The sequence below is a fragment of the Brienomyrus brachyistius genome, chromosome 14, assembly GCF_023856365.1.
Source record: "Brienomyrus brachyistius isolate T26 chromosome 14, BBRACH_0.4, whole genome shotgun sequence".
Taxonomy (NCBI): domain Eukaryota; kingdom Metazoa; phylum Chordata; class Actinopteri; order Osteoglossiformes; family Mormyridae; genus Brienomyrus; species Brienomyrus brachyistius.
Genome location: NC_064546.1, coordinates 24125888 through 24141147, shown reverse-complemented (window position 1 = coordinate 24141147; position 15260 = coordinate 24125888). Strand labels below are relative to the sequence as shown.

General features: G+C 52.4%; 1 protein-coding gene across 1 annotated transcript in view; it reads right to left on the bottom strand.

The window, feature by feature from the left end:
• LOC125707802 (MAM domain-containing glycosylphosphatidylinositol anchor protein 1) overlaps positions 1 to 15260 on the bottom strand; it is a 99011-nt gene that overhangs the window by 14585 nt on the left and 69166 nt on the right. Inside the window, 9 exon segments of the mRNA XM_048975143.1 lie at positions 5518 to 5679; positions 5986 to 6100; positions 6103 to 6140; positions 6721 to 6744; positions 7354 to 7447; positions 7450 to 7530; positions 10767 to 10900; positions 10903 to 10914; positions 12332 to 12601. Coding sequence (XP_048831100.1) covers positions 5518 to 5679; positions 5986 to 6100; positions 6103 to 6140; positions 6721 to 6744; positions 7354 to 7447; positions 7450 to 7530; positions 10767 to 10900; positions 10903 to 10914; positions 12332 to 12601 — 930 coding nt within the window.

Sequence of the window (15260 nt, the reverse complement as noted above, 5' to 3'; positions counted from 1 at the left end):
ACGATCTTGGGGGGGGGGGGGGGGGACTGCATGGATGGCACTCATCTCGGACAGAGATCAGTGTGGGAGTGGGTGGCGGGGGGGTGGGTGTGGTGTTAAACCCCAACCCGATGCCCAATGCGTCATGAACTGGGACCTGCAAGTTTTTATAACTTTCTGTTTGCCGAAGATTGTTTTTTAATAGCATTTAACTGATATTTTTTAAGTGAATTTCTGAGCAGAAGGAAATGAACTGACTTCTGTTTACCAAGTACTCATAATTAGATTTATGTTCAAGTGTTATGAACAAGTAATCGCTGATTAATTTAATTAGCTCTCCCTGCTTCATTCATTTTAAATGGCTTAAGCAAAAATATTTATGAGCATCTAGTAAATTTAAACCATTACAATTATTACTAAAAACTATTTAGTTAAGACTGGAAGAGCACGTATTTGGTTATAATGTTACAGTTAATGTGCTAAATGGGTCATTCAGCTATTCACTCTATCAGGTTTAATTAATTAAGAACTCAGCTTCAGCAAAAACTAGAAAACAGTGAGTGGTAGAGAGCTGAACTCAATGTAATAATTAAGGCAGGTATGACAGTATGTCGTGAATCAGTAATGGGACTCACATAAATGCATCAAGTTAATGCAATGTATTTGAAATACTATTACATTAATTTAATTGTACTGAAATTGCATTAATGTAATTGTAATGCAGTTACATGAGTATAATTGTGACTAGTAATTGTAATTTAAAACAGGTTAATCTAGATAGTGATTTTAGCTAAAAATGCAAACAAGCCACTATAGTTTGTCTCTAGAACATAAGGTAATCGTGCGCATGTCTAAACCTGGCAGAGAAAGATGTGGAATCTGGACAGCTTCAGGTGCGAATAAACCACAAACCGAAACAGACCAGGGGGCCGCCAGCGTCCCCTGTGTTGATTTCCGGAACTGCCTGCCCTCCTGACCGCATGGCCAGTCTCTGAGCAGCGGGAGCTGGAGCGGCCGTATGGGTAATGTGCACCACCTTCTCACCCTCGCTGGGACGCCACCTGTCCATCCGAGCAAGACGACAGACGATAAACTACCCCCCCCTCCACGGCCCCCGCAAACGGTCAAGCGCTCCGTCTCCAGTTCCAGCTCCTCCGACCAAAACATCCATTTTTTAAATGAAGTCCTCCTCTATTCATTCATTTCTCATCCCGAGGATCCATCAGCTTTTTTTTTCCTCCCTCCGCCCTGCTCTGCGCTGACAGGCCAACTAAGGGGATTGTTTTCTATTTCTCATTTTTTTTTTACAGAAGAGGAGGGGCGCTGTTTAAAGATTTATCGATCCAGCCGAGTAATGCGAACGCGTCTGTAAAAATGTCAGCGCGGGCTGGGGGGATGGCTCTATTAGCCGTGTCCTACGTTGAGGACCTGGGCGCGAGGGACCAGGGACGCACCCTCGTGCCAAATGGACAGACTGCCCCTCACCCCCTTCTCCCCTCGCACATCCGGTTGCAGCTCAAGGGATCATGTAAAGGTCAGTTTTAGGCTGAAACCAAACAGTTACTCATCTAAGCGGCTGCTGCCATGACAATATTGTTTTAGCACAGAACCATGCGGCACCACCTTCGGTTAGGGAATCCGGGCCGACACGCCCCACGACCTGCTAGACAGGGCAACGGCCGAACCTGCTGACCGCCAAGTCCAAAAGCCTTGGGGAGGCTCTGTTGGAATGGCGGCGGAGGGGCCGCGGCCGAAGGGTAGGACCACGGATCCGTTCCCCCGGAATCTGTCCTGACTCGTCACGGCTGCGTGTTATAACAGGTTCAGGGATTCGGACCAGTGGAACCACCATCTGCCGTTCCGAAGACACCCTGATCCATGGCACGTACACCGACGCACACGCCAAAGTGCCACACGAAATGGCATCGCGGTGCTGACGTGTCCCGGGCGGCATTACGCTTACAGTCTGCCACTTCGCGTCTTTAGTCCTGCTGCACCAAGGTGGCCACACGAGGGCCGGACAGATAGTCCTTGTCCCTCATATCCAGGGGGCCGGTGTGGGGTGTGTTGCCCTGTGGGATCCTCGCAGAAAATCAATGGTTATTGCCCCTCCCCCCCACCCACAGCTGCTGGCAACTGCCCCTGTCATGTTTCGCCCCCCCCCACAGGCCCCTCTAATTTCTCTCTCGTTTCAAGCGGAGATTAGCAAAGGAACATCTCTGTCACCAGAGTGCAGGAAAACATGGGAAAGGGCTATTTATAAAGCAGCCAAGATTTTAGCACCTTTTTTGAATGGGGCGAGGGGCACCAGTGACACACAATTAGCCCTCCCCCCATGCAGGAGTGATTAATGATGGGGATAAATGCCGTGATGATTCGCCACGGGGTCTGCGGTCGGCTCCCCGAGACACGCCGTCAAAACGTTGTTTCGAACTGAAGCTCATTAAATGTGGTTCAGTGTTTCCTGTGGAACTGGGGGAGTGGAGAGGGGCGCCTAGGTGGGGGGGGGTGGGGGTGACTGAGGCTCTATTTAGGACGGCATCTGCACTGGACACCACAACACCGGCCAAAGGACTCATCGGGCTCGAGGTCGGACTGTTTTGATTGCCAAATATATGCCTGTGGAATGGGGGGGTTTTCCAAAAACCGAGGGATACTGCATTACTATGGGAGCCAAAAGAAAAAAACGCGCCCCACCCTGAGTGCAATGCTCCGCCTGAGCCCCCCAGGTGAGCTAACACCTTCCAAAGCGGATGGTTCTCCCCACAGAGATCAGCACAGGCCTTGCAGTCCTTCTCATTCAGTGACACCAGGGAGAAAAGCATCTTCATCCATCACGGTCTGCCCTTCATTCTTTGGATCACAATCAAGAACCGTCTCCCCGTCGAGCAGCGGGAATTCGATTAATGGCTTCTGCTTTTCAATTTAATTTCTAATTAAGAATCTATGTCAACGCCGGGTCTGCTAAACAGTGGGAGCATTAATAAAACATTCACTTTAAAATAGGAGCCTGGGGCATGAGTTATCCTTTAAGCTGAAAGCCCTTGTATTGTCTGTTCACTAGGTGCACTCCAGTGAGCGGCTAATGGCTAATATACCAACAGCCCACCAAGTCTTCTCCCAGCCAAGAGCAAAAAACCACTCTGTTATCCCATAGCCAGTGCCTATAGACAAACCCTAGCTAATGGGTAAATGCTTAACCACCTCAGCATTATCTGCTTCTAGCTAATATCCCATATAGGAAAACACTAATGCGAGTTTATCCCACTTGCCTGCTGGAACGGTAACTGCTGTAGCTAACACATGTTGGGAGACAGGGGGTGCTTGTTTTAATCTTAATGGGACCCATTGAAGTACCGCATAAAATGGGGGTTGAAACCATCAGTGGCTGACAGCACATAATAATCTCTCCCAATCTGGCTTTTAAGGCCTCACTAGAACTGGTTTTGTAGAAGAAATCCAGGAGGAACATTAGCACATAGCCACCATACTAATGGGCTATCCTGACCAGCTAGGAAGCACAGGTGAGCCGAGGGGGACATTTCAAAGGCGCAGAGGACCCCTCTGACCAGCATCCACTGAGATAAATCACGCCGGGGGGGCGGCAGTTGGTAGACATGGATAGACTGCGTGGCAAGATCTATTAATTCAATAAAGGTGTCTGGTAACAAATGCAATGATGAACCGCCTCACAATTGACTGATTGCATCACAAGGTGCCGTAAATCACGGGACTCGTACCCTGGCAGGCGGTGAGCATGGCGGGGAGCTGCAGTGGCTTTGGGGGATGCCAACGGAGTGGGAGGGGGGGGGGGCAGGTTGGCAGCCGATCTGAGGTGGGGCACCTATCACCCTCAAAACAGCCTGAAAGCGGTGTCAGGCCGCTTAAAGCTCAGTGATTAACCCAGTAAACCACGGAGGAGGCAGGCAGAACAGGGGGAGATGGAGGACAGGGCTGGCTGGCAGGACGTCGTTGGGACAGATGTACTGTGCTGGTCATGGGGGTCACCAGAGAGACTGTGGCCCACCCCATAATGAAAAACATCTCCACCCCCAGACCCCAAGTTCCGGCACTCTCCACCTGCTGCCCTAACTGGCCCTTTCATTTTGAATCAATGGCCATATTTGTGAGCAGTGAAGGTTCATTTTCATGTGCCACGCACGCTCATTGTCTTATGCAATGCACGCTCATCTCCGTGTGCAATGCACGCTCATCTCCGAGTGCAATGCACGCTCATTTCTGTGTGCAATGCACGCTCATCTCCGTGTGCAATGCATGCTCATCTCCGTGTGCAATGCATGCTCATCTCCATGTGCAATGCACGCTCATCTCCGTGCACATTATGTTAATTTTCGCGTGTGATGCACGCTCATCTTCATGTGCGATGCACTCTCATTTTCATGTGCAATTTCATATTTTCATGTGTGGTCATTTTCGCATGCCATGCGCGTTCATTTACACATGTGATGACCGTTCATTCAGGTGCAATGCAAGCTTATTTTTGTGTCCAATGTGCTGTCATTTTCGGGTGCTGTTCGTGTGCACTCATTTTCATATGTGATGTGCACTTATTTTCATGTGCAATGACCATTTTCAGGTGTGATTTGTGCTCAATTTCATGCGCGGTGCATGGTCTTTTTCATATGCGATGTGGACTCATTTTCGTATGCAATGCACACTCATTTTCATGTGCGCTAACCATTCATTTTCTGGTGCAATGCATGCTCATTTTCGTGTGTGATGTCCGCACATTTTCATGTGTGATGAGCACTTAATTTTGTGTGCAATGCCTGCTCATCTTCATGTGTGACATGTGCTAATTTTTGCGGCCAATGCCTGCTCATCTTCATATGTGACATGTGCTCATTTTTGCGGCCAATGCCTGCTCATTTTCATGTGTGATGTGTGGTCATTGTCACATGTAATGCATGTTCATTTTCTGTGCGATGTGCTCATTTTCATGTCCAATGCGCTCCTATTTTCGTGTGTGATGCATGCTCATCTTCATGTGTGATATGCGCTCATTTTTGTGTGCAATGCACGCTCATTTTCCTGTGTGATGCGCAATCATTTTCGTATGCGGTGCACGCTTATTTTCAAGCCCAGCGGGATCCAAAAATAATAAACACCACACCCACACACCCACAATAAAACGCAGCTTAATTTAACATTTTAAACATGTCTCCACTCTCTTGGCATAATTATGTAAAGATAATCATGTAATTAAGAGGTGATTCAGATCAGGGGCCCTGCTGATATCATAGGGGGAGTCACACTAACTCAGAATAGGGACTGAGCAGGTGAAGGGCCTCATGACAGCCCCCTAGTGGGGTCACGAGGACTCTCATGACAAATCTCTTTCACAGCTGAAAGCTTCCATGTAGGGGTACCAAGCCCTCATTCCTCTGGGTCTACGGATCAGCTGATAGTAAGAGGACGGACCTGGTGTCACTACAATAAATGCAGAACTGCAGTGACAGCTGGGGGCGGGGCATAGCAGTGCCAAACATTGACGGTCAGCTGCGGTCAGCCACTCACCAATGTGCATGCCCTTCATGTGGTAATAGAAGGTGATGCAATAGGGGACGCGGGTGGAGCCCGTGGCCCCCCGAGCCTGGGTGACGTTAAAGAGGGGGGACAGCAGGCGAGCTTTGTCCCCTGCAACCCTCGGACGCGATGCCTCAATGTACATGTAGTAACCTGCAGAGAGACGTGGGGGAGGGGAGTGGGGGGGATTGTCAGGGACCTTTACAACTTGCAGGTAGCCAGTCCACCCCAGAAGGTAACTTATATAACAGGTTGTGAGTAAAGCAACAAGCCCCTTTTCTGGAAAATATGGATTTTTAAGTGTCGCTCTTTGAATTTAATTCTTTATTTGCATTAAGTTTCAAAATAAAATGAGGCCTGTTTAATTTCGCTTACAGATGTATCCAGGTCTACTTGCTTAACCATGCTAATGACATGCAAGGTGCTTGGTGGGTGTACGGGGGGGGTCGCTTTCCGTGCCTTCCTTGGTGCCGCTCCTGTCTGTGTCTGGCCCAGTGTTGGCGGTGCGCTTGGGGTTCTGGGTCAGGGCATTCTGCCGGGTCCAGTCGAACGTGTCGCTCCGGTCCTGGGAGAAGAACCACATATCCTGCTGTCCTCGAAGCCGCAAACGTGATCTGCCGTGGGAGGGGCAGATGGGAGTGAAATAAAACAAGGAGACGAAGAAAAAGGGGGAGAAGGAGAACATTGGAAAGACAGAAGGTGGTTTAGATCAAATGCCAGTGGAAGAGGAGTACTCGTGTCTGTGAGGTAAGAAGAGCCCAAAATCGATGGGTTTCTAAACCTCCATAGAAGGCCTCCATTATTCACCATTACATACTTTGGAAAGTGTTTACTATCAAAAGACTGGTGGGTGACTGACACATTTAACTCGCTGCGGGTGGGTGACCTGACAGGGTGGCTATTGACACACTTATTGACTGGGTTTCGGGGGTGGTTTCCTGCAACGGCGTGTAGCCTGCCTGCCGTAACACCCCCCCCCCCCACGTAATTTTACAGCCCCCCCCCCCCATCAATTTGCACAGCGTAACACCCGAATCGACGGCACTTTAATTTGACAGAATTGGCAGGGCTGTTTAGTCTCGATGCCAAGCAGATGAAAATAAACTCACACAGCAGTGGCAGATTGGGAGGTATAGAATGAAAGGAGAGGAGAGAGAGAGAGAGCGAGAGAGAGAAAGAGAGAGATTTACTCACCTGATGGTCTAAAGTAAGTGAAAGCTACAAAAATTAAGATACAAAAAAGGAATGCAATTAGGAACAGCGTATTTGTCACACATGAATGTGAAAATTGCTCAGGCCGCATGTGTCAGACAGACGCCCCCACGGTGAGCCACTTCCCAGCTTCCAACACACGTGTTTTCACGCTCAAGACAAAACATCAACAACTGCGGATGACTGTATCCCCATGACGGATGGCTGCACCCACTTGCCACGGTCCGGTCCGTGCAGGGCCATTAGTGGCTCATTGGGACAGCAGTGTGAGGGAGACGTGCCCGTGTGAGCTGACATAGCTAGGTTTACAATGCATTATGGGTAATTTGGCAAACAGAAGGAGAACACACAGGACCATGCTGGGTGGGGTTACCGGCTCTCTGTTTACTAATGATCAGCCAGCTGGGTCCAGCTCTGGGGCAGCGCCTCTCAGAATTTATCAGTATTTTTTACGAATTTCAAAGCAGACGCAAGATGGCGCCATCTGTGAGAACCGTATATGGGACAGAAAAGAGGCTAGTGGCTGATGTTTTGGTGGAGGCGAGGAGATGGAGGCGTGGCCAGATGGGGGCGGGGCCTGATGGGGGCGGGGCCTGGTGGGGGCGGGGCACTCACGCTCAGAGTACTGGATGGTGCGCGTGGCAGAGTCTCCCAGGCCGAACATGGTGATGGGTGTCAGGCGCACCTCATAGTCAAGGGGGAATGCGCAGGGTCCGTCAGCACATAGGACAGCAGCACCCCTGGCTGGGGTTCCTTCACCTCCATCTGACGTGACATTGCCACCCGGTTCATCTGCGGGGAGGTACAGACAGGGGCTGCCGTCACAACAGGGCCACAGTGGAGGGGGGTCCATGCGGCAGGCGGTAAAAAGGGAACGCGCTCTTTACTGCAGACGCACGGAGGGCTTTGCAGCGCTACCAGAGGCGCGGGGCGGCCCGGATCAGGCTTTAAAGATAGCGCCGCGCCGTCTCCCAGAAAGAACATCACACCGCACAGCTGGGTGTTGGGGCGGCCCTCATATACCCGTGTTATACCCGAGATGACGTGCCCAGGTGTCGCGCCTTACGGCTGCTTTGAGTCATCCTCACGCGTGTCACAGCGAGTTGCCGTAGGGCCGTTTCAAAATGTCATCTTACCGCCAACCGTCATCATCATACCGCAGGCGCCATCGTCAGGACTGCAGTTATGTGACACAGTCAGCTGCTCGGTCTGTCTCTGCAGTTTGTGCCTTTTGTCTGGTTCGAACCTGAGCTGAGTCCGGGCTCAAGTGGCCCAGAGTCTAATAATGACTCCCTTACTGACTGGCGTCTCCGTGAGCTGTGAGCTGTGGGGGCCGGGGGTGCGAAACCTGACAGTTACTGCATGAATTTCTAGGCACCTCTGTGTGTTTGTATGTGCAGGGATGTGTGCATGTCTGGGACACACTGCATTCTCGTCATGTGTCTGTGTGTATTTCTGCATGTCCATACACACAATATGTTTTAAGTTATACACACTGTTAGTATTTGTGTTTCTCACTGTCAGAGTGTGAGCTGAGTGTATGATTGCATGGGTGACACGTTCAAGCCCCCCCCCCCCCCCCCCCCCCAGGGCCCTGACTAAACACAGAAGTGTAAATCTGTCACCCTTATGGTGTTATGGTAATGAACTTGGGGGGCTCACTTCACATGCCATCCGTACAGAGTCCCATCAGCGCGAAAATGCTGAAATCCAGAATGTTCCATAGAGTAAAAGCCAAAGAGTAAGTGTCAGCCAGACACACGCATGTGAAGCAGGCTTTTATCCCGAGACCCTGTTGTACAGTCAGGCCGGGGGCTGGGGGCAGGTGTGTGGACACCCTCCCCTGGAGACGTTGGAAAGTGTCCTGCTGGACGTGCCGAACCTCATGAAAGAGGAGTGCATCACAGTCGCGGCCTGGCCCAGAAACGGTGCCATGCCCCCCCCCCCACCATGCCTGATCCGCACACACACAGACACACGCACATAAAGGAGGGATTTGCATTTGCTGCCGGCCTGTTCACTGCTGAGTCCCCTGAGGAGAGCTACTTAGTGTACATTTCTAAGGAGGAGGAGATTAGCTGTTTAGCGGTGCACAAAGGAAGCGACGCTAATCCCGCCCTCTCCGCTTAAACGGCACCAGGCGTGCCATTCGCAGCACCGCAGCTGAACAGGCGACAACTGCATTCGCCCTGTATCACTGCCGCCTCCTGGCCAAACGGCGCCGGGCGTGCCATTCGCAGCGACGCAGCTGAACAGGCGACAACTGCATTCGCCCTGTATCACTGCCGCCTCCTGGCCAAACGGCGCCGGGCGTGCCATTCGCAGCGACGCAGCTGAACAGGCGACAACTGCATTCGCCCTGTATCACTGCCGCCTCCTGGCCAAACGGCGCCGGGCGTGCCATTCGCAGCACCGCAGCTGAACAGGCGACAACTGCATTCGCCCTGTATCACTGCCGCCTCCTGGCCAAACGGCGCCGGGCGTGCCATTCGCAGCACCGCAGCTGAACAGGCGACAACTGCATTCGCCCTGTATCACTGCGCCTCCTGGCCAAACGGCGCCGGGCGTGCCATTCGCAGCACCGCAGGCTGAACAGGCGACAACTGCATTCGCCCTGTATCACTGCCGCCTCCTGGCCAAACGGCGCCGGGCGTGCCATTCGCAGCACCGCAGCTGAACAGGCGACAACTGCATTCGCCCTGTATCACTGCCGCCACCTGGCCAAACGGCGCCAGGCGTGCCATTCGCAGCACGAATTGCTGGAGTCATCAACACTGAGCATTACATTATAGTGATGCACCATGACACATAACACCTAACGTAACATATTAAAATGGATTTTTAATACAATATAAGGGAAATAAAATGGCTCGAATGTGCATCTTTTAATGGTGTGTGTGTGTGTGTGTGTTTGTGTGTGAGAGAGAGAGAGGACAAGCATGAGGACGAGTGGAAGGATGTGTGTATGAGGATGTGTGTGAAGATGCATGTAAGGGCAATTGTGAGGACAATTGTGTAGATGAATGTGAAGACGTGTGAGGATGTGAGTGTGTCTATGAGGATGTATGCGAGTACATGTGTATGGGGGGTGTGTGTGAGGATGTGTGTGTGGATGTGTGTGAGGATGTGTGTGTGGATGTGCAAGAGAACAAGTGTGAGGGTGTTTGTGAAGATGTGTGTGTGATGTGCATGAGGTGAGAGGACAAGGGCGAGGATATGAGTGTGAGGATGTGTGTGTGAATGTGTGTGAGGACATGACGCATCAAGTTTAGTTATATGGTAAAAAGTGCCTCGTCCTCCATAATCAGTTACCGCGGGATGCTGGGGGGGGGGGGCAGGCGAGTCTGGACTGCCAGGCGGACCTTGTTAATTCACTACAAGCGCCAATCGATGGACTGTCGGCCCCAAAAAGCTGCCGCCTCTCTCCAGGCTCGGATTATGAGATGGCGGCTTGTTTACTATAACGGGCACCAGCGCATGTGTGTGTCCATGCACATATGTGGGAGCGAGGGCCACGCCGAGCCCCCGTTACGTACCAACACCCCCCCGTGAGACTGCACAAACGCGTGTAACACCAAAGACACCCTCATAGCTGTTGTTATTACTGCTATAAACCATCCTGATTTTGACTATTTTTGTGTTGTAAATATTTATCACCACTCTGCTTTGTCTATTTGGCCACTTTGGTGCACATTTAGAGAGCAGCTGCAAACCACTTACAAAGTTACATTGAGGTGAATGAAATGAATGCAAGTCTAGGTGCGTGTATGTGTTTGTGTGTGTTTCTGTGTGTTTGTGTGTGTGTTTGTGTGTGTTTGTTTATGCACGTGAGGACGCCTCCTCAAGCCCCACCACCCTCCGCTGCCACCTGACTCCGGCTCCCACTCTCAGGGCAACCATGAGTGACAGGGGGGAGGGGGGGGGGCAGCTTATTACTTTGATGCCCTGTGCAACCCGCTGCCCCCCCGGGCATCCTCTGCATATTAATACCAAACGAGGCCATGGCCTGCAAAGAGAGCGCCCCCCACCTGCCGCACGTTGATCCAGTAGCCGAGGATGCGATCCACAGCGCGAGGCTCCTTCTGGGTCCACTGCAGGATGTAGGAGTAGTTGCTTCCCGGCAGGACGCGGATGGGGTTAGGCGTGTCGAAGTAGAATTCGGGTTGTACGCCCTCGCTGTTGGGAGTTGGGAATTCATTGAGCGGGTGCATATGTTTATATTTCTATATGTCTGCTTTCACTGCTCCATGCTGACGTACCCACTGAGGACCTTCCCATTGCGCCGTGGACGTGCTATAGCCTGCAGATAGCCGGAGTTTGTTTGCATGCATTTACACACAATATACAGAAGCTGCAAACTCGAAAAAAGCATATTTGCATAACATGAGCCAAAAGAAAAACTATTAGCCTGTGACCTAACTATGCATCCCTTAAGAAAATGAACGGACCGCATGCTGAATGCGCAAGGCCCCCCCCCCCCCCCCAAACTCAATGCCTTCTATGCATATTAATGCCAGACGTAATATATTTTGCACAGTATACTCGGAAAAACTTTCTTTCACCAAGTTGAAATTCTTGGAACCGCCTGCAGGGGATGTGATGTTTAAGGTGCCAGGCTGTTTAATTTGGAAGCTGATGTTCAAATCCAGCAGTGGCTGGGGGAGTGGGGGTCCTATTGCTTAACCCAATATGCTCCGTTAAGCATCCGGCAGATAGATGCACTCCATGTCACATTTCAAATGCGGTAAGGGACGACGCCGGCACCAGTACTGCAAACCAGCGTGATGGTCCAAGTGGTGGTGTACAGCCCACAGGGGCCTCTCTCCGCAGGTCCCTGTCCCCTGACTCTCATTACCATCACGCTTATAATGACTGCAGCCCATCTGCTTGTCACAGAAAACCGCGTTATACAGGATCTGTCACATCCCCCAGAAATCCGCCGTTATTCCTGAGCAGTACAACAGCCGGGGCCTTCCCCGGATCTGGGTTACTGCCGGCAGCTTTCCAGGTGACAGTTCCCGAGCTGGCAGATTTCTACCTGCTGCCCTACTTCGCACCATCCCTGTCCTCCATCACGAAGGGAGGCCAAGCCTCAGGGCCCCCTGCCCCCCAACGTCGAGACGGGGATCCGGAAATGATCGCCTTTGGATTTTAATAATTAAGGAGATCCTGCCTTGGCGCTGCTGCTGATCGTCAGGCGCTAATCGCTCGTGCAGTGTGGAGCAGTGGCCATAAATGCCGCTATGGCAACCAGCACAGTGGACTGGCCGTTATCCACCACTTACTCAACTGCTCCTGTGCAACACTCACTGTGCTTGCTTTCTGGCTAATACTGCACCATTTTCACAGTGCAGAACTGTACTTACTGCGTTTGTGCTTTGTGCATGATTTGTGCTAACGGTAAGGTTTTCACGGCACAGTGTGACTGACGGCTTGCTGTGCGTATGACGGTAAACTGTAGAATCTTGAGGGGCGGGGACCCCCGTCGTTACAGAAACGATAGAAGGCAGGGTCACAGGGCGTCACAGGGCGTCACAGGGCATCACAGGGCGTCACAGGGCGTCACAGGGCGTCACAGGGCGTGGACACTGACCTGACACGTTGAAGATGCAGGAGGAAACGCCGGCGCCGTTGCTGACGCGGCACTCGTAGGTGCCGTTGCTGGACGGGCTGAGGCGCTCGATGCGGAGCGTGGGCGGCTCCTGCGAGTCAGGCACTGTTGGCGGCAACGGCCTGCCGTTCATCAGCCAGGAGGCGCGGGCGATGCGGGTCGGATTGGCCTTCACCACCGAGCAGCGCAGCGTCACCGGCTGGTTGGTGGGCGAACGTACTTCCTGGTACGCCGGCTCCACGATTGGGGGGTCTGTGGGGGCGGAGACCGTTTTTAAGGCGGGCCATGGTTTCCATGGAAGCCATGGTGGGAGAGAGGTGGGCGTGTAGGGCTGAAAATGGGCGAGGTACAGTGTGGGGTTTTGCCCCCTCCCCCCACTAGTCATGGGGTCATATTATAGCCTGGATTGAGTTTTTTAGTTGTGCAGGGCACATGATGCATCGGTGACTGATCGGACAAAAGCAGCTCGCTAATGTTAATCGAGCATAATTAACCTGTCAGACGAATACCCCACTAATGACTGAGTACAGGCCATTAGCCGGAGATCGGCTACTTCAGCAACAGGTGTCCGTGAAAACGCCACGAGCCACAGCGATCCGCAGCCTGAAATGCGACTCGTGTCGGTCGTATATGATCCAGCACTTAGCATGTTAGCGATCTCCTCATTTGACGCGGAAATGCAATTATGCCATTTACAGGCTACGGGAAGCGAAGGAAGGGATGCGGGGCTTTGCGCCCTAATTCAGGCTCCGCATCTCAAACCTGCAGAACGTGCGCAATTAGAGCCCAACCCATTCCGGACGGGTGGCGTCACATGATGGAGCTGTGAAGTCCCTGAAATACCATGGGCATTTAGCAGTAAAGCAATGCTAATTAGACCGTTTGATTAGAAAGCACAGTGGCACATGTGAGCCAATGGGAGCGAGCGACCCGGCCCTGACCCTGTTCCCTAGTGCAGAGGACGTGCTCACAGCGAAGGGGGACTGACGAGCGGGAAATCGGGACAAAGAAACGGCGGAAAAGAGGCCACTTCAGAGGGGAGGATTCAAGGCTGTGCAACCTAAAATGGGGCCTTTTTTGGGGGGGGGGGTGTGATACCGTAACCATGGGGACATTCATGTTTACAGGCTGAGCCAGTTAACCTGCATAAAATGATAAGCAACTTTGGGGCAGGGGGGGGGAGGGTAATCCCAGGCATGATAATGTAGTCTCAAATCCCGCAACATCTATTAGGACAGAATAGACTGGGGGCCCTCAGTCAACTGGCACTGATAGTGGATACTGCTATGTGTGTTATTATTAATCAGCCGTAAATTAAAGGATGGGAGGATGGTTGGGGGGGGGGGGGGGGGGGGGGGGGCAGGAAGATAGTTACAGAGGAGGGAGATGAGAAGAAAGCAGAGAGAGACACAGGATAAAAGAGAGAGGGAAAGGGTGGCGTGGTGGGGGAGCGATACTCCCAGAGTGAGGACTGGCTGATTGATGAGGATGAGAGTGGAGACGAGGTGGGAGGAGGGGGGGCATGGTGTTTCCAGAGGGGTGGAGGGAGGAGGGGGCCGCTCCTGGCACACTTAATTATAGTGGCGGCCTAAAAAATGATGGTGTCCTTACTGCGTATAAATCAATACAGCTAAAAAGGGGGGAGAAAACAAACCCAGTGAAGAGATAAGTAAACAAGCACGGGGGCCACACCAGCCATCGCTCATGGCCGGTGCCGGGGCCCCTCCGTCACCCCGGCAACGCTGAGCCCAGCGGCCACCTGGGCTGTAAATCAGGGCCAGTGTGGGACGGGCCAAGCTTTCAGATGCATGTGTGCGCGGGTCGGGGTTTCAGATGCACGCATGCGCGGGTCGGGGTTTCAGATGCACGCGCACACGAGCTTTCAGATGCATGCGCTGGCCAGGCTTTCAGATGCGCGCATGTGCCGGGTTTGCAGATGCACGCATGGGCCGGGCTTTCAGATGCGCGCATGTGCCGGGTTTGCAGATGCATGCGCTGGCCAGGCTTTCAGATGCGCGCATGTGCCGGGTTTGCAGATGCACGCATGGGGCCGGGCTTTCAGATGCGCGCATGTGCCGGGTTTGCAGATGCATGCGCTGGCCAGGCTTTCAGATGCGCGCATGTGCCGGGTTTGCAGATGCACGCATGGGCCGGGCTTTCAGATGCGCGCATGTGCTGGAATTGGCAGGCAACGCCACTAACACCCTAAACACCCCGAAGTTTTGATTTATCAGTCGATCACTGGAATGATAGCCCCCTTATCGAAGTGCATTGCAGAATAGTTTAGGTTTACAAATAGCATCCCTTAAGGGTGGGGAGGGGAACTGCCTGACGATGTTTCCTTGCCCTTATCAAATAATTTGGTGCTGAGCTATAGAAAAAGGAGGGAAAATAAGATATACACGGCCTGTCCAGTCTCTGGTCAACGTCATGGCTACAGATAGTGTTTCCCGCTGACACCGGAAGTGAGGTGAACCCCAGAACACCAAGGGACAGCGGCGAGCCCCTCACTCACACTGCACGCTGAGCTGGACCTGTGCCTCACGTCGCTTGATGTTCAGCCCATTGTATGGTGCGGTCTGGCAGCGGTACGTCCCTGAGAGGTCGCGGTGTGACATTGCTGAGCCGCAACCGGCCATCCCGTGTCTCAGTCACCCACTCGCCAGACGGCATAGGCAGGTCCTTGTCTGCACGGGACCACAGCACCGGGGGGCGGGGCTTGCCGTCCACCAGGCACACCAGCTCCGCCCAGGCACCCTCCCGCACTGTCACCACGGCGCCACCAGAGGGCACCGACAGGATCGGGGGAGTAACTGTGAGACAGAGAGGAGGTTATTAATTATGGATGCTATTAATTCATTACTAATGAATTATTCAGCTTTGCTTTTCTTTTCTTTTAATGCTCGTCTGT